At 34.5% G+C, this 27,310-nt stretch overlaps 1 protein-coding gene across 1 annotated transcript in view; it reads left to right on the top strand.

Moving 5' to 3' along the window:
• The window catches only part of TBC1D8B (TBC1 domain family member 8B), a 56,041-nt gene extending 29,376 nt beyond the window's left edge, over window positions 1-26,665 (top strand). The window contains exons 8-21 of the mRNA XM_059385376.1: window positions 1,504-1,653; window positions 2,222-2,372; window positions 2,835-3,049; window positions 11,013-11,130; window positions 12,076-12,361; window positions 13,318-13,447; window positions 14,163-14,261; window positions 16,942-17,010; window positions 17,178-17,418; window positions 18,169-18,234; window positions 19,856-19,939; window positions 21,193-21,249; window positions 22,612-22,709; window positions 24,249-26,665. Coding sequence (XP_059241359.1) covers window positions 1,504-1,653; window positions 2,222-2,372; window positions 2,835-3,049; window positions 11,013-11,130; window positions 12,076-12,361; window positions 13,318-13,447; window positions 14,163-14,261; window positions 16,942-17,010; window positions 17,178-17,418; window positions 18,169-18,234; window positions 19,856-19,939; window positions 21,193-21,249; window positions 22,612-22,709; window positions 24,249-24,644 — 2,160 coding nt within the window. The 3' untranslated portion in view covers window positions 24,645-26,665. The remainder of the gene's footprint in view (window positions 1-1,503; window positions 1,654-2,221; window positions 2,373-2,834; window positions 3,050-11,012; window positions 11,131-12,075; window positions 12,362-13,317; window positions 13,448-14,162; window positions 14,262-16,941; window positions 17,011-17,177; window positions 17,419-18,168; window positions 18,235-19,855; window positions 19,940-21,192; window positions 21,250-22,611; window positions 22,710-24,248) is intronic.
• The last annotated feature ends 645 nt before the right edge of the window (window positions 26,666-27,310 follow it).

Genomic DNA, 27,310 nt, shown 5'->3' with positions numbered 1-27,310 from the left:
TTTTGCTTTCTAAGAAACTGCCAAATGATCTTCCAAAGTGGATGTACCATTTACATTTCCACCAGTAATTAATGAGAGTTCTTTTTCCATATCCTCAGCCACAAGTACTTGTTATTGTCAGTGTTTTGGATTTTAACCATTATAATAGCCAATAGTATTTCATTGTTTTTTTTTTAATTTGCATTTCCTCAATGATATAATATTGAGCATTTTTATATGATTATTTGTCATCTTTATATCTTCTTTGGTGAGGTCTCTATTCAGATTTTTTGCCCACTTTTTAACTTGGTCTTTTATTTTTTAAAACATCATTTCCTTTCATTCTTTTAATATATTTACAATAGCTACTTTACATTCTTAGTTTACAAAATCCAGGAGCTGGGCCCTCTCAAAGCCATTTTCTGTTGGTTGCTTTTTTTTTTTAATAGTTCTTATTTTTATTTTTAAACCTGGCTTTTATGGATTACCCCCATGAGTCAGTATAAATTGGTGGTCAGCCAGTGATGGATCAGAAGAGCTCCTTATAGATGCCTTGAACCATTAAGTTTCTACTTTTTACCAGGGGAATTTTTACGTGAAGTTATATCTCAAACTTCATGCAGTTTATAAATCCAGCCTAGGTTTCATTGCTTACTTACCTTCAAAATCAGCCAGAATTGAGTGACTGGGGCCTTCCAATGTCCCATTTCTTTCCTGGGCAGTTTCACACCCCTGTACATGCATACATACATCTAGATCCTCAAGAATACTTTACAATCTTTCAAAGTTCTCTGAGTTTACCTAGTTATCCAGATCTTCCTTTTAGATTTTTAGCCAGACTCTTGTTTGCTCCAAACTGAAATCATAGCCTTCGGAGGCTGTGATGTTATCAGCTGATTACCCTGGCTTTCTCAAAGGCCCTGGGGAATGAGGATTTTTTCCTAGACCTGAGCTCTGAATCAAATCAAATGATAACGCCACTCTGGAATGGAGATTTTCTAGGGAGCTGTTTGTTTGGGCCAAAATACTGTTTGTTCTTGGGGAGGGGGAATTTAATGAAGCTCCGAAAGATCCATTGGCTGTGTTAACGCAGGCTTTCATGGCTACCACACCTCTGAGCTTGGGAGGGAGGGATGATGACACTACTAGCCTCAAGACAAAACTTCACGGAATCTGGTGTTCCTACTGCGCTTCATTAGTTTCAGTTGTTATCGATGTTTTTTCAGTTCGTTCTGTGCCTTTGGTAAATTTCCAGTGTTCTGAACTGGTACTTTTAAAATCTTTTGCCAGTATTTTGTTGTTTTTGTAAGGGAGTGGGTTCACTGAAGTCCTGAGTATGCATATGAGTCCAGATGTTGATTTGTTGACATCTCTGGTTTTGATAGAAAAACAATGTGAGACATTGCTTTAATCTTTATTATGTAGATTGTGGTTTATAAATGACACATAAAGCATTAGTACATTTTCTTCTTGCAGAAATTTTTAAGCATACATTTGGGACAATTTACATTTTATCTTTTTCAGGTTTCTATTAGCTCTGATTCTACAGATCCATCTGATAATACTGAGGTACAATCTTTGACATGTCAGAGAGAATGCAGTAAAACTGTGAACACCGAAGCCTTAATGACAGTATTTCACCCTCAGAATTTGGAGACTCTTAATTCCAAAATGGTAGGAAAACAAAATACTTGAATCTATGGACTGAAACAGTTGATCAAAAATAAAAATCTTAGAGCAGATTAGAAGGTATCACAACTGAAAACTTCTTTTGGTGCTTGAAAACGTTTTCTAGCAGGTACTATTGTGTGACTTCTTTCATTCCATTACACAAAAGGGCTATTACAGAAAAAAAAAACAAATAAAAAAACAAAAGGGCTGTTATCAAGAATTAATGAAAATTGAACATTAGGTTTTATTTGCATAGGTTGTCAATAATCCTAAAATCAAGGTGATTGGGGGATAATGATGATTCAGAGCTTTATTGCTGAAGTATTGATGCTTTTCCCATTTTTATGTGAGTTTGGATAAGAATTAAAATAGCAAATTAAAGCTGTTATGCTCATATGGATTCAGAACAGTTGTGACGAGTGGTCCAGTGTTTGACCCCTCTGTGAATACTGATTTTGATTTTCTGTGTTCTTGATTTCCATAAGTATTGTTTCACAGTGAAGAGAGTTTTCAGATTGTTTGAAAGAAGTTAATTTCTCACCATGTTTCTTTGGTTGATTTTTTGTTACAGTTGAAAGAAAAGATGAAGGAACAGTCATGGAACATTCTATTTACAGAATGTGGGCGTGGTGTTAGCATGTTTCGGACCAAAAAGACTCGAGACCTGGTTGTAAGAGGGATTCCAGAGACCTTAAGAGGAGAGCTCTGGATGCTTTTTTCAGGTATTACATATATTCACTTTATTAATAGACATTAGCTATGCCCCTTCTAGAAGTTATACACTAAGTAAAAATAATTATAAGGATGGCTAGAATAAAGTCTCATTCAATATGAATTCAGATTAGTCAAAAAGAATAAGGTAGTTCTGTGTATTTACCTGTGTATCCACAAATCTATTATTTGAGCAAATTAGTTTATTAGGCAAGATACAGCTAATTGGGGGTATCTCTATCTCTACCTTCAAAGGAAACTTAAATGGGAAAAAACAGTTCGTGAAAATTCTATTGGATAAAATTGGTATCCCAGTGTTATAGATTCTAGTGATGCCTTTTCTTTTGTTTGTACTAGGACATCACTTGAGTACAAAGCTAAATTTAAAGTAATCCAATTCTTTATGTATATATGCAAAGAGTAGGTTTATTACATTCTTCTTCTTTTGTATGTTAATGCAATCATCTATACAGGTGCTGTTAATGACATGGCTGCTAATCCTGGCTATTATGCTGAAGTGGTTGAGCAGTCCTTAGGGACCTGCAACTTGGCTACTGAAGAAATTGAACGTGATTTGCGTCGCTCCCTGCCTGAACACCCAGCCTTTCAGAGTGACACTGGCATATCTGCTCTGAGGCGGGTGCTTACTGCTTATGCATACAGGAATCCTAAAATTGGATACTGCCAGGTATGACTTCATTATAAACCCATCTGTGTGTATGTTCCAATCGTAAAATCACATTAAATAGAGCTCCATTAATTTGAAAATTGTGATAAGAAGGACAGAGAAGCCTGAGATCGATGGGAGGTATTATTAATCTAAGTAGGATGGTAGTGGGAATACTTAAGAGAATTGATATTACTTCATTTTTCTTTTACATTTAACAAATATTTATTGAATTTCTGCTCAGTAAAAGATACTGCGCCGGGGTGCCTGGGTGGCTCAGTGGGTTAAAGCCTCTGCCTTGGGCTCAGATCATGATCCCAGGGTCCTGGGATCGAGCCCCGCATTGAGCTCTCTGCTCAGTGGGGAGCCCGCTTCCCCCCCCCTCTGCCTGCCTCTCTGCCTACTTGTGATCTGTCAAATAAATAAGTAAATAATCTTAAAAAAAAAAAGGTACTGTACTAAGTGCTTAAGACTATAAAGATGAATCATATAAGGAGCCTGCCCTTGAAACTTACAGATGAGTAAGTATTAAAACATACTCTTTGGCAAATAAACAAGTGGGCAAAATTAAAGAAACGTGAAGTTCTATTAAGATTTATAATAGGGATAAATTATTTTCATCTGGAGGAATCAGAAAAGGCCCCAGGGAAGAGGTCGCTTTTTTAGGTCTTGCTAATTGGTGAATTTTGGATGTATGGAGCTGGAATGAAAGAATGTTCTAGGTAAAGGGATCATTATAAAAAAAACACAGGGAGGTAAACATGGATTATATATAGAACCATGTTTTGTTTAGTAGAAATGTAGGGTGAATGAAGCAAAGTAGAGAAAAAAATCAATAAGGTAGATTGGGATAGGTCAGGAGTTTGAATTTTTTTGTAGGTAGTGGGGGAAATCATTGAAAAAAATCCTTTAGGAGCACACTGTATTAATTAGGGATGCTAGATTGCTAACAAAAATAATTTCAAAGAGATAATAGCTTAAACACAATAGAAGTTTCCTCAAAGGAATAAATAGAGAAGAGCAAGTATTTAAGTCAGTAGGCAGCTCTCCTTTATGAAATTATTCAGGGATTTTGCTGACAGCAGGCCCTGTCATCTTCAAAACATGGCTTCCAAGGTGCTCTTTCATTGCCATTACCCTCACAGGAGTCAGGAGAGAGCATGGAGAAACAATTGTGGTAGATTTTATTGGCTTGTAAGGCCTAGAATGTGCATACATCACTTCATCCACATTGTGTTGGAGGATCTTGGACTTATGGCCACACCTATTTATAAAAAAGTCTGCAAAATAGAGTGTAACAGCGTATATGTGTCCAGATTCTATGGAAAAATGGGAGATTGGATTGTGATGGATAGCTAGTACTCTCAGCCACACATTCCTTTATAATCAGCTGAGCACTCATAATGATCATGTATCAATCCTATCTATTCATTAATCTTATCAATAGAGAATTTTTTTAAAAAGCAATTTAAGTGAATGAATCACCTAAATCACAAGTATTTAGGGTATTTAAGGATCTCTGAGAGGTAAGAAGCATAGTGCTTCTTTCCTCAAAGAATGAACACTCACAGAGTCTATGACGTTGTCTATATGTAGTAGTGTAGAGCCACCTTCAGAGTAGGTGGCACTTGCTTTTGACTTCTTAAAGATTAGAGGGCGCCTGCGTCGCTCAGTCAGCTAAGCATCTGACTCTTGGTTTCTGCTCCAGTCATGACCTCAGGGTCGTGGGATCAGGCCCATGTCAGGCTCCATGCTCAGCAGAGTCTGCTTGAAGTGCTCTCTCTCCCTCTCCCTCTGCCCCGCTCACACACATGCACTCTCTCTCTCTCAGTCACTCCCTCAATAAATAAATAAAACTCTCTAAAAGATGAGAATAAGGTTAGAAACATGGAGGGCAAGAGGAAAGTTATTCTGAGTTAAGGTAACAATATAAGCAATACCATTCAGGTGAGAATAAGCCTGTCATGGAGATCAGGCTGGCTAGGTTGATTCTGGAATCAAAGAAGTAAATAAGTTTGTGTGGGACAAGATCATGGAGATTCATTCAAGCCTGGGAAAAGTCTGAATCTGATAAGCAGGTTTTGTTTCTTTTGATCAAGAAGCCATGTAAGCCATACTGACTCATTAGGACTAACTGGCTAGCTTACTTTATTTATCTTTCACTCTGTCCTTCCTCCCTCCTTTCCTTCCATCTATTTAATCTATTTTCTTCTTTTTCTTTCTTCCCTTTCTCTCTTTTCTCTTTCCCTTCCTTTAATCTCTCCCTCTATCTCTCTCTCTATATATATAGAGAGAGAGAGAGAGAGAGAATCTATATAGAGAGAGATAGATATAACTCACATACCACAAACTTGACCCTTTAGTGTTTTTATTATATTCACAATGTCATGCAACCACTATTACTACCTAATTCCAAAACACTTTCATCACCCCCAGAAGAAGCCCCATATCCATTAAGTTGCTCCCCATTCACCCCATCCCCAATTCTAGGCAATCACTAATCTACTTTTCTACCTCTGTGAATTTGCTTGTTAAGGACATTTTATGTAAATGGAATAATAAAATGTATGATCTTTTGTGTCTACTTTCTTTCACTTAGGGTCATCCATTTTATATCATGCATTATTACTTCATTCCTTGTATGGCTGAATGACATTCCATTGTATGGATATACCATATTTGTTTATTCAATGGTTGATGGGCATTTGGGGTTATTTCAATATTTTGGCTATTATGAATAATGCTGCCATGGATATTCATGTACAGCTTCTTGTATAGACATTTTTTTTTATTATTTTGGGTATATACCTAGAAGTGGAATTGCTGAATTATATGGTCACTCTATGTTTAACATGTTGGGGCACTGCCAAACTATTTCCCAGAGACGGCACCATTTTAACTTCCCACCAGCAATGTACTGAGGGTTCCAATTTTTCCACATCCTTAATAACACTTTTTATTGTCTTTCTTTTTGATTATAGCCATTTTAGTGAATGTGAAGTGGTAGTTCATTGTGGTCTTGATTTGCATTTCCCTAATATGCTTATTGACTATTTATATATCTTCTTTGAAGAAAAAGCTATTCAAATCCCTTGCCCGTTTGCAAAGTTGTGTTCTTTATCTTGGTACTGTTGAGTTTTAATGGTTCTTTATATATTCTGGTTACCAATCCCTTATCATATATAATATTTGCAAATTTTTCTCCTACCTTGTATGTTGTCCTTTCACTTTCTTGATGGTGTCCTTTAAAGCACAACAGTTTTAACTTGATTTAATTTAATCTGTTAAAGTTTTTTTTAAAGCTTTAATAATGTCCAGTCTATCTGTGTTTCTTTGTTGTATGTGCCTTTGATGTCTTATCTAAGAAGCCACTGCCTAATCCAAGCTTAAAAAGATTTACTATGTTTTCTTCTATGAGTTTTATAGTTTTGATGATTAAATTTAGGTCTCTGAACTATTTGGTGTTAATTTTTGTATATGGTGTATGGAGGGAGTTCAGCTTCATTACTTTACTTGTGGATAACCAGTTGTTCCAGTGCTATTTGCTGAAAAAACTATTCTTTCATTCATTGAATCACCCTAGCACCCTTGTTGGAAATCAGTTGACCATAAATATTAGGGTTTATTTCTGGACTTGGAATTCTGTCTCATTGATTTATATTTCTATTCTTATGCTAGTATCACACTTTTTTTCTTTACTACAGCTAGGTGGTAACTTTTGAAGTAAGGAAATGTCAGTCCTGTATCTTTATTCTTTTCCAAGATTGTTTTGGCTCTTTTGGGTTCCTTGCATTTCCACATGCATTTTAGTATTAGCTTGTTAATTTCTGGGAAGAAAAGAAAAAGCCAGCTGTGATTTTGATAATCCTTTATATTGACTCTGTAGGTGAACTTGGGGAATACCACATATTAACAATTAAGTCTTCTAATCAACAAGCACAGGATATCTTTCTTTCCCATTTATTTAGTTCTTTTTAAATTTCATTCAAAGTTGTTTTATAGTTTCTACTGCGTAAGCCTTGTATTTCCTTTGTTAATTTTATTTCTAAATATTTTATTCTTTTTGATATAGTAAATAGAATTGTTTTCTTGATTTAATTTTTGAATTGTTCACTGCCAGCATATAGAAATAAGATTGATATTTATATATACTAATCTCGTATACTTCAATCTTGCTGAGCTTATTAAGTTTTAGTAGATTTTTTGTGGATTCCTTAGAATTTCTACATATAAAATCATACTCTGAATGGTGATATTTTTATTCTTCCATTCCAATCAGGGTATCTTTTTTTTTTCCTTTTTCTTGACTAATTGACATGGCTATAACCTTTGGTACAGTGTTGAAGAGAGGTAGTGAGAATGCATATTCCTGTCTTACGATTTATCTTAGGAGAAAGCAATTAGTGTTTCATCATTAAGTATGATGTTAGCTGTGGGTTTTTTGTAGGTTCTCTATTAGGTTGAGGAAGTTTCCATATACTCCTACTCTTTTCAATGTTTTTATCATGAAAGGGTGTTGGATTTTTGTCAAACGATTTTTGTCCATTGGGATAATCATGTGATTTTTTTTCCCTTTATTCTATTAATATCCTATAGTACATTGATTGATTTTCACATGTTGAACCACTTTGTATTTCCAAGATAAATCTCACTGGGTCTTGGTGTATAATTATTTTTATGTGTTATTAGATTCAGTTTGCTAGTATTTTGTTTAGAATTTTTTGTTCATAAATTTGAACATAGAATTTATTTTCATAAAATATATTGATACATAGTTTTCTTGAGATAACTTTGGTTTTGGCATCAGGGCCTCAAAGAATGAGCTGGGTAGTATTTCTTTCTCTCCTGTTTTTTTTAAGAGTTTATAATGAATTAATGTTAATTCTTCTTTAAATGTTGGGTAGAATTTGCTAATGAAGCTATCTGTTCCTAGAGGGTTCTTTGCAGGAAATTGTTTCATTACTAATTCAGTCTCTGCTTGTTATAAGTCTATTCAGATTTTTTTATTTCTTCTTAATTTGGTCTCTGTAGTTTGTGTTTTTCTAGGAATTTATCCATTTTATCTAGGTTATCTAATTTGTTAGCACATTCCCTTATAGTCCTTTTTATTCCTGTTAAGATTGGTAATAATGTTCACTATTTTCTGATTTTAATAATTTAAGACCTTTCTCTCTCTGCTTTTTATTTTTTGGTTAGTACCCCTATGGATATCTCATTCCCCAGCTTTTCATTTTAACCCTTTCTTAGTCTGTCGTTTGACCCAGCTGTTAACCACTGCCTCAGCAAGCCACAGATGTGTTCAACAACTGTCTCCAGTTGTTTTCAACAAACACTCTGGGGGAAAGGCTCTTTGCTTACCATGAACCCTGTGTTAGGTCAAGTAAATGCAGCCTTGTGAGTGGGGTCTTTCAGTGGAAGGAAACCATCAGAGAGGTCAAATAATGACAATTATGTGGAAATGGAGCTCCTAAAGAACTCTAGCCCCTGTCTGTTCTGTAAGGTGGCTGGCTGCTAGGTGTTTTTAACCATGATTGCTGAAATGTTGGTTTTTAAGACCACTATGAAGCTGAGGAGGGAGGCTGGGTATAGGGCAATTTAAAATGCCAAAGAGCTCACTTTTTAATGAGATTCAGCCATTTTATTAAATAAATGCTTTCTGAATTGTTCTAAGATTTCAGTTAATTTCCAGAGTTCTGAAAAATTGATTCTGACAATATTAGCCAGTGTCCTTGTTGCCTGTATAGAGGAGAACATTTTCAGAGGGACTTACTCTGCCATTTTCACTGACACCCCACCCATTATGACTTCTTGAATAGGAAACTTGATGGAGTAAAAAGTAAACTTGAGGGGCGCCTCTGTGGCTCAGTCAGTTCAGCATCTGACTGACTCTTGGTTTTGGCTCAGGTTATGATCTCAGGTCCTGAGATCAGCCCCAGATCAGGCTCCATGCTCAGCAAAGAGTCTGCTTGAGATTATCTCTGTCACTCCCTCCACCAAGCCACCCCCTCCACTCCCCACCACACACCCTGCCCCCACCTGTTGTGCTTGGGCACACTCTCTTCCTCTCTCTCAAATAAATAAATAAATCTTTTTTAAAAACTAAACCTGAGGTCAAATACTGTGCCAGATCTAGCAAATAATCGACATCCTTAGTACATAAATCTATAAGAAAAATGTTAAAATATAAAAATGAGCAATGAACATGAAAAGATTAGTTATAGAACCAAAAGTACAGATGGATTAATAAGGCCTAAAAAAGAAAGTTCAGCCTCAAAGAAATTAAAGTTAAAACCATGAAATACTATTTTCAATATCAAATCAACAAGGACAATTATAATTATTACAATTCTCAGTATTTAGTATTGGCAAAGAAGTAGTGAAATAAACATTCAAACACTATTGGTCAGAAATATAAATTGGTAGTCTTTCTGTAATACAATTTGGCAATAATATCATGTCTTTAAAAGTAGTATATTCTTGGGGCTCCTGGGTGGCTTAGTCATTTAGGCATCTGCCTTCAGCTCAGGTCATGATCCTCAGGGTCCTGGGATTGAGCCCCTGCTTGGGCTCAATGCTCAGTGGGAAGCCTACTTCTCCCTCTCCCTTTGCCCCTCTCCCCCATTTGTGCATTCTCTATCTGTCTCTCAGATAATAAATAAAAGCTTTAAAGATAAAAAATAAAAATAGCATTCTTTGATTGAATACTTTCATTGCTGTATATCTTTCCTGAGAAAAGAGTAAAACAGTTGGATGAAGATTTATATACAAAGATGTTCATTGCTGTGTTATACATAATGGTGAAAAATTGGATCCAAACCAAATGTCCAACAGTAGTAGAATGGTTAAATAACTTAGAGTATATTCAATTTACTGGATTATTTTATAGTCATTAAATACAGTGTTTGAAAATAATTATTTAATGTCATCAAAAATGTATAATGTGATGCTTAGTGAAAAAAATCAACAGATTTTTTCCAGATTTTAGAAGGCAGAAAAAGGAAGGAAAAGACACACACACACACACACACACACACACACACACATCAACTTGTTAACAGTGGTGATCTCTGGGTAGGTAAGATACAGGAGATTTAATTTTCTTCACACATCTCCATTTTTTCCAGATTCTATATATTAAAGTTTTATTCCTTTATAATAAAAGGATTTGCTGTGGCCAAATGTTATATAAAAGTAATGATCTGATATTTGTATGCAAGATAGATTAGAAGGAGAAAAGGTGGAATAGAGAAGATAAAGCAGATCTAAAAGACATTTTATAAGAAGAAATTCTAGGCTATAAAGACAAATTGGATGTGGCAGATAAAGGATTTCTAGCATGATGAAAATTAGGAGAGCAAAGAAGAGAATCCTATTTAATAGAAAAAAGAAGTTTAGTGTGAACACAGTTGAGGATAATTGATGTCATTTTGAACATAATTGAGGATGATAGAAGGATGTTCTGTAGGTAGTTGAAAATACTGATGAATAAGGAGGGCATGTATTATTACATGGAGCACTGGGTATTGTGCATAAACAATGAATCATGGAACACTGCATCAAAAACTAATGATGTATTTTATGGTGACTAACAGCACAATAAAAAAAATACAGATGAAATTTCTTTCTCCAATTTTTAATGTGTTTTTGAGCATTATTTTTTTCCCAGATTTGTGATAATTAAGATATTTTACTCATTGAAATTAGTCTAAAATTATAGAGGTTTAACTTATTTTGTTCTACATTTGTATTACTGCTTTATTTTCTTTGAATTTGCTCTTAAGTAAACTGATCAGCCAATATTAGCCTGAATTCACCTTGTTTTGCTTTGGACTGGCTCAGAGTTCTTATATGTTTCCATTGTGATTATTTTTTCATAGTTTTTATTGCTGAAAACTAGGGTTTGAAGAAGAAATGTAATTATCATCCAAACAATATTTATTTATTTATTATTTGTTTGTTTATCATTTTTTTCTGTGAATTTTAGGCAATGAACATCTTAACTTCAGTGCTGCTTCTCTATGCAAAAGAGGAAGAAGCTTTTTGGCTTCTGGTTGCTGTGTGTGAACGAATGTTGCCTGATTATTTTAACCGTCGAATCATTGGTAAAACACACACATACATCCCATAGATAAGCACATATTTCTTTTCTTATATGTCTGTTATCTATCCAATTACATATCAGATGGGAGAACTGATCAATTAGGTTTTGAAATATACAAAATGCAAGCAGTATCAAAATGTCTCTTCACTGACATGCTGAAGAGAAGTGCTTTTTGTACTGAGTATATGATTGGAAAGATTGTTTAATACGTTGATTTTCTAAGAAAATACTTGGTCCGTTTCTTAATAAAATAGAAATTTTAGGTTTACCTTCTCTGTTTTGCTGAAACAGTGGTGATCTAAAGTATCCAGAGCTACTGGAACATTGTTAATTGTTTCTTGATGAAAGGTAGATTTTTAACCAGCTTAAAGTCTCCATGTTTATACGAACTGTATTCATACTTGCCAGATTTGAAAGAAGGATCAAGTTCTTGGTTAGTTAATTATATGACATTTTCTTTAGTCATCGGATATTTGTAGATTTTGAAACTACCACAATACCATATGTAGTCTCTGCTTTGTGCCCTTGTAAGCCTTCAGTATCATGGCTGGGTTATTGATTATATTGTCTTTCATTACAGTTTGTGTATTTATCTTACTGAATAAATCTACTAGATATTAGATCTACCAGATATTAAGCCATTTGAAGATGAGGCTATTTCATTAATTGGTATATCTCTTATGGTACCTATTACAGGTTTCTGCACATAATAAAGATTCAATAAATTACTCTTCAAACAAATTTGAACTGAGGTTCTCAAGTGCTTCTTGATGCATGACACTTTGCTAGCAGCTAAAGAGATGTGTGAAATACAGAAAAGGCACTGAAGAATTTTATAATTTAAGGAATAGAAATGAGATATATTGGCATACTAACAAGTGGGAAGGTCTCAGAAACAAATCCTTTTGAAAGTGTTCATTTTTAAACTTCCTTTTATGTTTGCCAGGTGCCTTGGTGGATCAGGCAGTCTTTGAAGAACTTATCAGGGATCACCTTCCCCAGCTGACAGAACACATGACTGATATGACATTCTTTTCCTCAGTTTCTCTCTCATGGTTCCTCACACTTTTTATTAGTGTGCTGCCTATTGAAAGTGCTGTGAATGTGGTGGACTGCTTCTTCTATGATGGAATAAAGGCTATTTTACAGCTGGGATTGGCAATACTTGACTATAATTTGGACAAACTGCTCACATGTAAAGATGATGCTGAAGCCGTGACAGCTTTAAACAGGTACTGTCAGAATCATAGTGTTTCAGTCTGGAGAGCCGCTTGGAGATGATGTTGTTCAGCTCCCTTATTTTACAGATGTGGAAACTGAGCCCTAGAAACTTCAAACAATTTGCCCAATGCCACAGAGCTAGTTGCATGAAAAATCTAGGACTAAAGTCCCCTTCTCTATTTCCAAATAGAATACAATAAGAGTAAATCCCTTTTGAAGTAAACCACTTGGTAACATACACATTTATACTACTATTGTTGGTTCAGTATGCTGGGACTTTTCATAGTCCCAAGTTGAGCCATGAAGTGTTATTGTGTAAAAGTGACTTGAAGGGGGAAGAGTAGTTAATAATGTTAAATATCCAGTGGAAGAAATTGTTCTGGCTTTCAAGCAATTTCATTCAGGTAGGCTGAGTTTTATTTATCCAGTGCTTTTTCTGTGAATGTTATTTTATATTGGAGCACTTGTGTAGTGTGTGTGTGTGTGTGTGTGTGTGTGTGTGTACCATATATGTGTGTGCTAAATGAATGAATATTTGAAGAGGGTAACTGCTGGAATGATGCATCAAATACCATTTTGTACAGAATAAAAGCTAAACACTGAGAGCATTCAGAACATTCAGAATACTCTGTGTTAAGGCCTCAGTGTACCTTTCTTATTTCTCCTCTCCTGCCTCTACATAGCCTATATTCCACCCTTACTGGGCTATGTGGTGTTTGCTGAGTACTCTCTGAGCCTGTTTGCTTTCCTTGTACTCTCCTCCCTGCCTCTGAAATAATTTCACCATCCCATTCCCTGCTCCCTTGTCCTCCTAATTCCTAACCACCTTCAAATTCCACTTCTTCATAAGATCATCCTCTGTCCTCTCAGTTGACACTAACCTCTAACTAACTAGGGAGAAATTAGCTGTTACTTCCTCTTGCATTTTACTTCCACTCATTCTTGTATTACTGTTATTTTTGGATAGGTTCTTTGACAATGTCACTAATAAGGATAGCCCATTGCCTTCAAGTGTTCAGCAGGGTTCAAATGTGAGTGATGAAAAAAGCAGTCATATGAAAGTGGATATTACAGATTTGATTAGAGAGTCAAATGAGGTAAGTTTTTTTTTAATACCACAAATATAATTGCATAGTATAATTTAAATGATTGGTACTATAGTTCTATCTCTAGTGGCATGTTAAAAGTAAGATGATAATACAAGTAAAGACATAATTTAAAATCCAATTTCACTTTATGAGTCTGAATTTTGTTTTGTTTATTTTTTAGATTCTACTTATAATTGAAATCATGTCATATTTGTCTTTCTCTGTCTGACTTATTTCACTTAGCATAATACCCTCAGGTCCATCCATGTTGTTGCAAATGCCAAGACTTCCTTCTTTATATGACTGAGTAATAGTCCATTGTATAAAAGTGATTTCTGTGAACTGTTCCTAGGTTATATAGCCTCCTGTGCTTCAGTTTGCTATTCTTTAAATGAAACGAAATTCATTTGCTTTCACAGGTAATGACCACTTTTAAATATCTATCACCATATAAAAAGGTGAAAATTATTCTCTTCTTAGAGACTAAGAATTTTTTCCTATGTTCTTGTACTTAGTCTAGACAGATAGTAGGTAGAATTCTCTCCAGTAAATATATGAAAAACTGAAATGTGGGAGGTGAAAATTGGCATAACCACTGAACAAGTTAAGAAAATAGCTAGAAATAGAACCAAGGCCTCTGAGAATTGAGTCTGATGAAATTCAATTGTAGGAGAAGTGGATATTTATTATGAATGAGTATCTACTGAAATCATATTTTTTTCAGAAATATGGTAATATTCGCTATGAAGATATACACAGCATGCGCTGTCGAAATAGGTTATATGTCATACAGACCCTAGAGGAAACAACAAAGCAAAATGTGGTGAGTATCTCTACCCAATGAGGGAGAAGCAGTTGGAGTAACAGTTTTTTTTCCAACTTCCTTTAAAAAATTGACATTGCATGCAAAAAAAATGAATATAACTAAATTTTTGAGCTAGATTCTTGCCACAGCTTAGCTTACTCTAAATTTTTTTGAGAGGAAGTAAATTATTCTCTTCTAGTTGAATTATGTTGATTTCTCCAAAATGTTTTGTTATTTGACCTTTACTGTTGAATATTATGATACAGGCATTTAAGCATAACATATTTGTGATGTGCTGCATCAGTAAGAACAGCGGACCTACATAGCAGTCAGTGCTGCTAATATATATTATTATCCTCAGAAATCTAAGATACAGTGAAAAAGATATAAAACTGTGTTTTAAATACTCTACTTTCAATATTAGGGTGACTGCATAAGAAGCTGTTAGCATTGGTTGCCTCTGGTGAATGGGATTAATAAATTGCTGGTTGGAAGGGAGAGAGTTTTACTTGGCTGTGTATGCATCCTTCTGTTTGAGCTTTTATCATAAGCATGTACTGTTTTTGTAAAACTACTTGCTTAAAGACCACGTCCTCAGAGATGCCAGTCTGGGAAAAAAAACATTTTTGAAGATTCTAGGTTTAGCTTTCAATTAAATAATTCAATGATGTTACTGTGATGTAGTTGGCATAAGCCCCCTTGTTTTGGTTTTCATGTGTGTGTGTGGGGGGGGTGATATAGTTTTTTAAATGAGATCATATCAGTTACTTTGTTCTGCAGCTTACTTTTTTCACTCAGAAATATATGATGGTCATTGCATATCAGTACATATAGACCTCCCTTACTTCTCTTAACATACTGAAAATATACCATAGTATGGACATACTATACAGTTGACCCTTGAACAACATAGAGGTTAGGGGCCCCAGTTCCCTGTGCACTCAAAAATCCACCTATTACTTTTGACTTCCCAAAAAATTAAGTACAGTTGACCCTTGGGCAACATAGGTTTGGACTATGTGGGTTCATTTATACGTGGATCTTTGTTGATAAATATAGTACTGTGGATGTATTTTCTTTTATAATTTTCTTAATATTTTCTCTAGCTTATTGTAAGAACACAGTATATAATATATATAAATACATACAAATAACATACAAAATATGTGTTGATCCACTGTTTAGGTTATCGGTAAGGCTTCTGGTCAATAATAGGCTATTAGTAGTTAAGTTTTGGGGGAGTCAAAAGTTATATGTTGATTTTTGACTGTGGGGGGGGTATTCAGTGCTCCTAAACCCCAAGGGTCAACCATACTAGTAGCCTATTGTTGACCAGGAGCCTTACTGATTCACTCAGGTTCAAACATTTTTAAAAAATGAATATTGAATGTTAACTTTGATCAAAAGAACTTTCCATATCTTGCGATTATATATTTTTCCTGCTTTGTTAATGTAGTGGATTATATTAAGGAATTGCTAATGTTAGACTTCTGTTGGATTCTTGAAATGAATCCTATTTGGTCATGTCATATTGTTATTTCAACATTCTGTTTTGATGATTTTGCTACATAGCTATGTTCTTTACATCTGTGTTAAAGTGACACTGGCTTACAGTTTTCTTTCTGTGTGTGTGCTAACTTTAGTTTTCATATCACTGTTGCACTCATGTCATAAAATGAATTTTTTTTTCATAAAATGAATTTTGAAATAAATTATATTTTACTATGCTTGAGAATAGTTTAGATCACATAGGAATTATACATTACCTGAAAGTCTGAGTAATTGAGCCTATAAAACCATCTGGATCTGCTGCCTTTTGGTAGAAGGCAAATTTTTTATTACCTTTTCAGTTCTATCCAGAATTTGTTCTTCCTGGGTTACTTCGGTATTTTAATTTTTTTCCTAGGAAATTATCCATTTCATCTAGACTTTCAGATAGCTTGGTGTAAAGTTTCTAGAATTCATTCAATAGATATTTAATGCTACCTCCTCTGTGCTGGACACTTTAAAAGTGACCTCTATACCTATGTTTACATTATCATTTTACTTCTCAATGATGTTTATTTTTGCTTTATTTTATCACACTTGCCAGGTATTAGCCAATTTTACTTTTTTTAAATTAACCACCTCTTTGTTTTATTGAGTGTTTTATTATTTCATTTATTTTTAATTTCCAATTTTACTAATTCTTTTATCTTTACTCTTTTAAATTTACCGAATACCAAACTCATTGTACCATTGATGCTTATTCATCATGTAGTAGGATAAAGCTGCATATTGTCTAAGTTTATTACTTCTTGGATTATGTTACTTGGCACAGAGAGGGGAATGCACATCTCTCCCAATGTCTTTGAAGTGTTTAATGACAGCCCCACTTGATGACTTCTCAGAGGCAAGAGAGGAATATGTGGAAGGAGACTTAGAATACTGTTGCTTATATTTATAGACATTAAATGGATGTCCTTTGGCAATGATCTCTGGGTATGAAGTGATGAAGGCGAAAGTACATGTCAGAGTAGAATTGAACTGTAGTCTATGTACAACCTCTTTAAAGGGCAAAATTGGTGTATTTATCTTTGTTATTCTTTTAAAAAGAAGAAAATGATTTTATTCTAGCAGAGGGGGATTTCTCAGTGGATTCAAGAAGAATTTCAATACTGAAGTGTTAAAATCTAAACTGCTTTTAATCTTTTTAAAGCTGCGTGTTGTATCACAAGATGTGAAATTGAGCCTTCATGAATTGGATGAACTTTATGTCATCTTTAAGGTACTGTTGTTCTTCTTCAAGTGAAAAATAACACTTTTAGGCAAAATTTTACCACAACCACTCTTAAATATTTTATCTTTAATTCTTTTAGTACGCATGCTTAAAAGAAAATAATTTTATAAAATTATTTCTTATGACTTACTGACTTTCCTCTTTATTTTTCATAGAAAGAGCTGTTTTTTTCTTATTATTGGTGCTTGAGTTGTCCAGTACTGAAGTACCATGACCCCAGTCTGCCATATTTGGAACAGTATCAGATTGACTGCCAGCAGTTCAGAGTGTTATATCACTTGTTGAGTCCCTGGGCTCATTCTGCAAACAAAGATTCACTAGCCTTATGGACATTCAGATTATTGGATGAAAACTCTGACTGCCTTATAAACTTCAAAGAATTCTCCTCTGCAATTGGTAGGATGATGTCCAGTAATTTTTTTTAAGCCAAAAATAAAGCTACTCCTAGAAGTACTTAGTAGTGCCTGTTATTGCTAATTTAGTCAGATTTTATCAGCCTGAGTTACATTATCTCCAACTTGAGCAATAAGTGGACCTTTTTCTGGGTTTATAACTGAAACTAAGTATATTGGTCTCATTTTGACTCAGCCCTCTCAGAAGAACAAGCTGTTACATATGGATGTTTTAAAGGTTAACATGAAGAAAGAGAATATCTGTATCTTCCCCCACTCAGGCACATCGATACTTCAAAAAGAGCTTCTTCACCCATCAGTAAAAATCAACCACATAACCTAGAAAATTGGTAGAGAAGTAATCCAACAACCATGTTGTACCTGTAGATAGTTCACCAGTTACATTGTTCCTTTGCTTTTCCAGAGACCCCAGCATACTTTCTTATCAGGAATTGTCCCTTTAAGAGTTGTTCTCTCCTCAGATGAGGCATAAGGCCTCATTTAAAAGAAAAAAGAAAATTTAGTTTGGGGGGAAGGGAAATCAGCATTTTTCCTTCTGATAAAGGGTATTTTGCTTATATACTTGAAGGAGAGAATCTGGCTGTCTAGGTGGTGGTTTAACTGTTAGGTTAAGTAACAGAAGGTTTTTGAATCCTAATTACTGGCTAATATCTGTACCTTAATTTGTATCACTGGAATTGATTGAATGATCTTTGAAAATAATGATAATTTGTCATTGAATTTTATTGAACAGATATAATGTACAATGGAAGTTTCACTGAGAAACTTAAGCTGCTTTTTAAGCTGCATATTCCTCCAGGTAAGAGCTTAACAGTCTTTAGTGATGTATAGGAGTTGATTCCATTTTAACAAGTATAATTGCAGATATTAAATTTTAATAAATAACATAATTTTCAATATGATATCAGGTCATTACTTCACTGTGGCCCTTGGATCATATGTCCAGTACTTTTGCTTAGTTACAGTGAAATCTGTGGAAGATATTCTCTGTAACAGATGGGTTCACAAGTTTCACAAGTTTTCTTCCAGCAAACAAAGATAGTAGTTTAATGGTAGGTCATGTATAAGAACTACCTACCATTTGAATATTGGTATAATATTGAAATGTGATATTGTTGTTATTGTTGTCAGTTGGGGAGTAGAATTTAACTCTAGACAAACTGCCAAACTTGTGGAATACTGCAGATTATCCAGAAAAAAATGAGACTAGACAGCAGAAATATTAAACATTTGGAAGAGGAAGCAAAATAAAAGCTACCATTTATTGAGCACTTGCTCTGTTGAGGCATTTACTTTAAGGTATTCTTTTACTTAATTCTCACAATATCCCTGAGAAGTGGTAATGTCCTTCCAATTTTGATGATAAGGAAACTAAGGCTAAGAAAGATTAAATTATTGGGCCAAGAACACATAGTTAATAAATTGCATAGCTGGGATTCAAACCGAGGTCTGACTTAAAAGCTCAGGTTTCTTTCTGTTCTACCATATTGCCCTAATGTTACCATATAATGCCAGTTTTCTTCAGTGTTTTCCACCAACCTTTCCATATTTTGGGAAAACAGTCTTGGGTTTTAAGCTAAAGGAACATTGCAAAAGTACCATTTAGTTTAGATAGGGTTAATTCACACAAGCAAACAGCACCTAATAATTTGTCTAAAGCCACACCTGGGATTTCTTTCAGAGTCTTCCCAGGATAGCCAGGAACCATTCTTTACCGACCAAAAATCTAAAAGCCATCTTTGACTCTTCACACACTCAGATCACAAACAGAGCATTAAAAACCAAAGCTAAACCACCTAATAATTTAATTATGAAGGACTTTACATTGTCAAATCAAATTACTGTTAGAATGTTTAATGTTGCTATGGAATGAATATGCTTTCAGTAGAAGATCAGAAATGGAAAGAAAACTCAACTTCATTTTGCCTTATCATCAAAGATGTTCTTAAATGACCAAGGTTACATTTTCAAAGATTTTGAAATGCCAGGTTTTCTTAGTTTTCTCAGAAAACTCTTTTTTTTTTTTAAGATTTATTTATTTATTTGACAGAGAGAGATTACAAGTAGGCAGAGAGGCAGGCAGAGAGAGAGAGGAGGAAGCGGGCTCCCTGCTGAGCAGAGAGCCCGATGCGGGACTCGATCCCAAGACCCTGAGATCATGACCTGAGCCGAAGGCAGCGGCTTAACCCACTGAGCCACCCAGGCGCCCTCTCAGAAAACTCTTAAAAAGCAAGTAAGAGAACTCATGGAGCTCAGAGTGATCAAGTTCTTCTTGTTATTTGCTATAGAGTAGTACCACTTCTACATTTCTTCACAAATGTCTTTCTTATAGTGACCTTTTGTTTAACTTTCTGCCCCCAGATTTCCTTGACCAGGAAATTGTTATTGTTAGTAAATTGATTTGGGTTATCTGTTTTCAGCTTATACTGAAGTGAACTCTAAGGACCCTTCACAAGGAGATGAACTTTCCAAGGAAGAATTACTTTATTTCAGTCAGCTCCATGGTAAATATCAGTTAAAAATGTCTTTTTTGATGAGTAGTCACTCATAGAGATCTTCTTGGCTAAAAAATTTTTTACCCCAGCTACCATTAATAAAATTTGAGATAATTTTACTTTATATTTCTTTTATGCTACCATAACACTTAGCACAGAGCTAAATGCATGGTAAGTACCCCATAAATATTTGACTAATTAACTGAAATGTGTTTTGGGTTTTGATTTATGGAATTTTTTTGTCTACTGGAGGATTAAAAAGAAAACTCATTTTGTTTCTTCTTTATGTTGCAGAAATTTCTAAAATGTATCTGACCATTTTCATGCCTTGTTAAAATACAGTGGAAACAATAGAATCTTTGATGATTGAAGGTCATAGCTATTATTCAAACAGTGAATACTTATTATAAATCACTGTAGGTGTAGGAGACAGGGATGAGTCTGTCTCCAAGACATAATTTGGAAGTGTTATGAGCTCATTTTTGTGTCCTTCGCCTTTTTTTTAAATAAACATGAATGTCTTATAGAGGGATAAGTGCTGATTAATATATGTTTATAATTACTGTATGTTGGTGTTTGAATATTAAGTTTGAAGAGTCCTTATAAATCAACTCATCAAATCCCTTAATTTATATGGGTAAGGGCATGGAGACCCAGAATAGAGAAGTGACTTGTGCAAGAGTTCACAATGCGTTATTGCCACAATCAGGATTAGTAGCTCAATCTTCTGACCTTCTGCATGCTTTTTTCCCCTAATAATAAAAGTAACACAGTTTAGTTTGAAGAAGGTCATAAGGAAGAAAATACCACCCAGAAATAAATAATAATTGGTGTACTTCTAGGATTTTTTTCATAAATATTTTTCTATAAACATCTCTACTGTAGGGGTGCCTGGGTGGCTTAGTGGGTTAAAGCCTCTGCCTTCAGCTCAGGTCATGATCTCAGGGTCCTAGGATGGAGCCCCGCTTCGGGCTCTCTGCTCAGCGGAAAGCCTGCTTCCTCCTCTCTCTCTGCCTGCCTGCCTCTCTGCCTACTTATGATTTCTGCCTGTCAAATAAATAAATAAAATCTTTTTTAAAAATCTCTACTATAAACGTTCTTGGAATTTTTTCTTCTGATGAGAGGAGTTCATGTCAGCTAAAATTGGCTTCCTGAATTGAAGAAAATAACATGTCCCTAAGTCTTTATATAAAATATTATTTTACTTTCAAAAGGTATTTACTTGTTAAATATTTTACAGAATGCCTTTTTTTTTCCTGTAGTTTCCAAGCCTACAAATGTGAAGGAAGCAGAATCACTGAAAAACAGCCCAGAAAAAGGTACTATGATTAAGAATATCATTTAGTTTAAGTCACTCTTTTTGTGAATGGGGTTAGCTACAAAGGCAAGTAGTGGATTCTGTTTAAAGGTTATTGATTTGTCCTGAGAGCCTTTTCACTTTTCTGTGTGTTTAACAATTTAATCTTTCTTGTCTTGATAATTAAGTCTCAGAACTTACAGTCAATGACCCATATTCATTTAATTTTACTATTTTGAAAATATTTATTTTCAATTATGAGATTAGTAGATAATATAAGAAATTTAACAGAAGTCTTCATACCCCCACTGAACTCCACCCTGAAGTAAATGTGAAAACATTTTGTTCTGTATCCTTTCCAGACCCATTTCTGTGTATACACACATACAGACATCTCTTTTATTAAAAAAAAAAAAAGAAAGAAAGAAAGGAAAATTCCATAAATACTGTTCTACAATTGGCTTTTTCAGTTTTGTGATATATCATGGGAGTTTTCCTATCAGTACATTTGGATCTGTCTTATTCTTTTTAATGGGTATAGAGTATTCCATTCTTTGGTTGTACTGTAACTCAGTAACTAGCCCAGTACTGATGGACATTTAGGTCACTTCCAGTTATTTGTATTACAAACTCTGTTGGAACAAACATTTTATACTTATGTTGTAGAATACTTTTATACACATTTCTTTAGAATAGGATAAATTCATAGAGGTATGAGAATGCTGTGTCAAAGAATATGTACATTTAATATTTTGATCAAGGCTGTCAAATTGTTCTCTAAAAATCCATCATCCTTTTTATGTTTTTGAGTAATATTTAGTCAAAAAATAACAAATTGCTAAAGAGCTATTTAAATACAACAACATCTTCCCTAGGTTGTTCAGTATATCTACCTAGTTTTCCAATGAGTTTTAAGTAATTATTAATAGTCACATAAATTATCTTCATTAAACTCTTCAGAGGAATGAATGGATAGTAGTGTTTCGAATTTTTTTAAGAAGAGCCACTATAGACCACTTCAGAATCTGCATATAAGAACATCATATAGAAGCTATTTTAAACTTAATAGTATGCATGAGAACATCTAGGTGAAATTTACATTGTCAAGTCAGGGTGTACTATTTAAAATGCATCCTTCTCCCTCTCTCTTTACATCTTCCCCAGTCCCCAGACTTACCAAAGTAAAAGTTTTAGTTTAATGGAAATGGAGAACAGATTCTGAAAGCCAGTGGGTGAGATAAAAGGTAAATTCAGATAATTTTCTGGGTTATTAATAGAATCTCACATCTTAATGAAATAATTTCCAATAGTAGTTATTCCTTCCGAGATCTGAAGAAATAGAGTGGACTGTTCATTATGAAATGGTTTTATTCCACTCATACAGGCAAAGGAAAAGTTGATATTCAAGCATATCTAAGTCAATGGCAAGATGAGCTTTCCAAAAAAGAAGAAAACATTAAGGATTTACCAAGAATGAATCAGGTATAGTGTTTTTTCAAATAAAAAATTCTAGGTTCTTGTTTGTTTTTATGAATATGGGTGTATTCAGCTCTAAAATAGCTAACATGCTATTAGAAAAATAGTTAATCTACATATCATCTCTGTAAGTTTCATATGTGCACAGAAGAATAGCAAATTTTTAAATGATTTTCTGCTTTAATGCCTTTAATGCAATGTTTCCTATTTCCAGCTTTATTAGAAGTGTTCATTTTTCAGTAAACATTTTTTTGGTGCCTACTAGATGATACACCTAATGTTAGGTGGTACTAGGAGTAAGAAGTTACTAAAATAGGTCACATGCTGGTTTCTGATCATCTTGTATTTAACCTGCTGGAACAATACTAATGAATACTACTTGTCAAAATTCCAAATCTGTCTCTTAAACTGTTCAGTTTATGCTCTTATGTTTTTTAAATTAAAATCTGTTGGTGTAGATACTGAGGATTTCCAGAACTTTACCAAAATGAGAACAATCAAACTGCGGTATTCCTCATGGACTGGGCAGTATGGTAGCTGAATAAGTACTTTTTAAAATGAATCAATATGATGTTCTAAAATTTTTATAAATAAGCAGTGCTACAGACTGAGAAAGAGAAATAAAACTTAAGAGTTTGGTACTATTTATTTTAAGTACATCCTTAATCAAAATAAATAGTGCCAAACTCTTAATCCTTATATTTGCTTTTTATTTACAGATAAACTTTTCTGTTAGGGTGATTGACTTATTGTGTTAGAATCAGCTTTTTTTTTAATTGACAAATATCTTTTAGGAATGTCTATGGATTATCTAGGGGCAGTTAGCAAACACACCAATTTATTTCTCCATTTGGGTCCCACCTCAGCCTTCAAAGAGAAACATGTCTAAATGGGCCCTGTGGAGCTACCTTGTACTACTAGATAGTTTCCAAAACATTCTTGCATAAATTTAAGTCCTTCTAGCTGATCTGCCCACTGTAGCCCTTTGGAGAGATTAAGGGGAACTCCTTATTAAGCCTTTCATTAAGATTGGTTAATGAATATATAATTCATATGTAAGGAAATAGGTGAATTTGCCTAATTAAAAGGACCACTGGGGTTCTTGGGTGGCTCAGACAGTGGTTTAGTATTTGGCTCCTGGTTTCAGCTCAGGTCGTGATCTCAGGGTCCTGAGATCAAGATCTGGCTTAGGAAAGAATCTTCCTCTCCCTCTGCCGCCTGCAAAATAAATCTTTTCTAAAGAAGTACCATCTAACATTGAAGGAATGCTGACAGGTAAGCTGCCCAAGAATTATTGTATATATATGTATATAATGTACTCCTATTAGGTAACATCTGAGAAGATTTAAAAGGCATTTTCCTCCATGGCTTATACCCATCTCTCTAGAGCCAAGATTTATTTGGGGAATTAGTCTTTAGTTTTTTGCAACTTCTATGGTGCGGGTTAATGGTATAAATTCTAAATAGGAGACTGTTTACTTCTAAGTTCTCTTCTTTTTGCTCAATCTAATATCAAATGTGGTATTTCTAACTTATATCTTTCAGTCACAATTCATTCAGTTTTCAAAGACTCTATATAACTTATTTCATGGGGACCCTGAAGAAGAGTCGCTGTATCAAGCCATTGCTGTTGTAACCAGCCTTTTGCTCAGGATGGAAGAAGTTGGAAGGAAACTACATAGCCCTACAGCATCAGCCAAAGAATTCTCTGGTACAGTCTGTGCTTCTGGAGTACCCAGTGAGGGGAAAACAGAGAGCCACTTGAAGAAAGATCCCTCCTCTTTGAGGGAAGAACCTCAGTGGTCATTTGCATTTGAACAGATTCTTGCGTCTTTGTTGAATGAACCAGCATTGGTGAGGTTTTTTGAGAAACCCATAGATGTAAAAGTGAAACTAGAAAATGCAAAAACCTCTCAGTTAAGCTGTAGAACCAAGATGTAAATCTCTTAACAGGAATTGCCTATTATAGACAAGTTTACTGAGATTCCTATAGCTGTCAGTTTGATTTTTGGGAATAGGGATCAGGGATTTATCTTGTTACCGGTGTGTTTGAAGGTTAAAAAAAAAGATGTGGAAGCACAGTGATTCATTGCTTTGTGGTAATCTCTAATTTTGATATTCTTCATTATAAATGAACTTTTTATAGTTCGTAGTATGAAATATCAGGGGAATATGCTAAATGTTACCACCAGAGGGCACTACCATATCACTTTTAGTAAGAAAATACCTAATTTGTACTGCTATTTACATATGAATTACTGACGATTTTGAAAATGTAATGCTGACATGTCATTGATAAACCTTACATTCCAAATTGCCTCGGTCCTATTAGAATGCTTTAGAAATCCAGGCCTTTAGATCTGTAGCCTTAATTATCTAAGTGATTACCATACGGAAACCTCATTTTCAAGTTATCTAACTGAAATAATACTAACTTTTTAAAGTTAATATCATTCAGTTTTATAATAATGAATGGTTTTTTAATAACTTCTACATTCTTCCTACCTGAGAGCGGTTCAGAAGCTGCTGACACACTTCTAACTCTGTGATAAAAACAAGTCAAGAACTCAAAATTCTGGACTAATATAAGGAGAAAAAATGTTGGATTTAATTTTAAGCTGGATAAAGCCAGTCTCTTCAGAAGGGTTAAACAATTCAGTTAACTATATAGGTCTCTCATTAGACTGAGCAATTACTTGGAATTCTTCTGAGCACTGCTTTTTGTGGCATTTGTTTCAGAGTAGCCTGTGAGTGCTTTAGTTCTAGCTTTAGATTTTGAATTTTCACCAGTCATGTTTTAAGCTGCATTAAATAGACTGAATTACAGTGTTAGTCTGGCAAGTTCATAAAGTATACTTGTCTGTAATAATAGTTAAGGTAGTTGCTGGTGTCTATCTTAAAAGTTTTGACCATCTGTCTGATTTAGATGTGTGATTTCTATATTTCATGCTGCTTATATTTCAGTCATTACAATGAAAGCCCATTTAGAGATAATGGGCTTTTGTTAGCACTTTAAAGAAAAAAAACAAAAACAAGCAAACCACACCTATTCAATCTTCTGTGCTATTTTTGACAAGAGCAATTTATTCATCAATTCATTTAGGAGATTATGGGGAGAGATCATACTTTGGAGCTTCTTTTTTCATGAAAGGCTTTGGTTTTAAACCCTTTGACTTCAGATTTGAAACAATAAAAGGGCAAAAATTCTTTAGAGTATTCCAAGACGTCTCCCTTTCTGGAAAGGAATTGGTATAGTCAGCCTCTGACAAGAGTCCACTGTGAACAAGGCCTAAAACAAAGGGATTCCTCATCACAGAATATGTTACTTTTAATTAAATCTCATAAATTGGACTTGGCCAAATACTTACTAGTGTTGTCTTTAAAATGATTTGGTCAATTTTTTCTTTTCAAGGAAATTATCACTTAAAGATACAGTTGGTCAGTACGCATCTATGCCTTTTCTTGGAAATAATTTGCTGAAATGTGTCCAAATTTTAGAGTTTACTTAATAGTTTATATGTAAACTATCATACATCTGCTATTTTGCAATGATTGTTTAATTATAGTAGCTCTAGAAAGACACAAGGTTTTATGCTTATATACAAAGGCTCTATTACACATACTTTGTTGAATATTTTGTCAATTATATTTACAAAAAAGATACTTTCTTAAAAGCATATGTTATTAATATTTGATATGATTTTAAAGTCTGAATATTAAAGCTCAGCCTATATTAATTAAAATTAAATACTTAGATTTTTGAATTGCAAAGTGGTTACAAATGCAAGTTAAAAAGGCAAACATTTATTTTCAGAGTCTGCAGGAGAAATAAGATGAACACATAGTTTTATAGTTGCTACCTTGTTAAGCAAATAAGTTGTTTTTAATATGAAAAATCTTATGTTGTTGTGTTAAACTGAACCACTGTGTTATACCTTATATATTAAATTAAATGTGTTATAAGGTTGGCTTTACTTGTCTTTATAAAATTAAATATTACAGGGGCGCCTGGGTGGCTCAGTGGGTTAAGCCGCTGCCTTCGGCTCAGGTCATGATCCCAGGGTCATGGAATCGAGCCCTGCATCGGGCTCTCTGCTCAGCAGGGAGCCTGCTTCCTCCCCTCTCTCTGCCTGCCTCTCTGCCTGCTTGTCATCTCTCTCTGTCAAATAAATAAATAAATAATCTTTTAAAAAAATTTAAATATTACAGGGGTGCCTAGGTGGCTCAGTGGGTTAAACCTCTGCCTTCGGCTCAGATCATGATCTCAGGGTCCCAGGATGGAGCCCCGCATCAGGCTCTCTGCTCAGCAGGGAGCCAGCTTCCCCCTCTGCTTCTGCCTGTCTCTCTGCCTACTTGTGATCTCTTGCTCTCTCTCTCTCTCTCTGTCAAATAATAAATAATCTTTTAAAAAATAAATAAAAATAAATAAATAAATATTACAAATCTCCTACAGTAAAAAGGAAAAATTGTTTACTAAAAGATATTACTCTTGGGTGCCTGGGTGGCTCAGTGGGTTAAAGCCTCTGCCTTTGGCTCAGGTCATGATCCCAGGGTCCTGGGATCGAGCCCCACATTGGGCTCTCTGCTCAGCAGGGAGCCTGCTTCCG

Source organism: Mustela nigripes, chromosome X, assembly GCF_022355385.1.
Source record: "Mustela nigripes isolate SB6536 chromosome X, MUSNIG.SB6536, whole genome shotgun sequence".
NCBI classification, from domain to species: Eukaryota; Metazoa; Chordata; class Mammalia; order Carnivora; family Mustelidae; genus Mustela; species Mustela nigripes.
The sequence above is the reverse complement of the archived record's forward strand: the minus strand, read 5'-3'. Positions and strand labels throughout refer to the sequence as shown.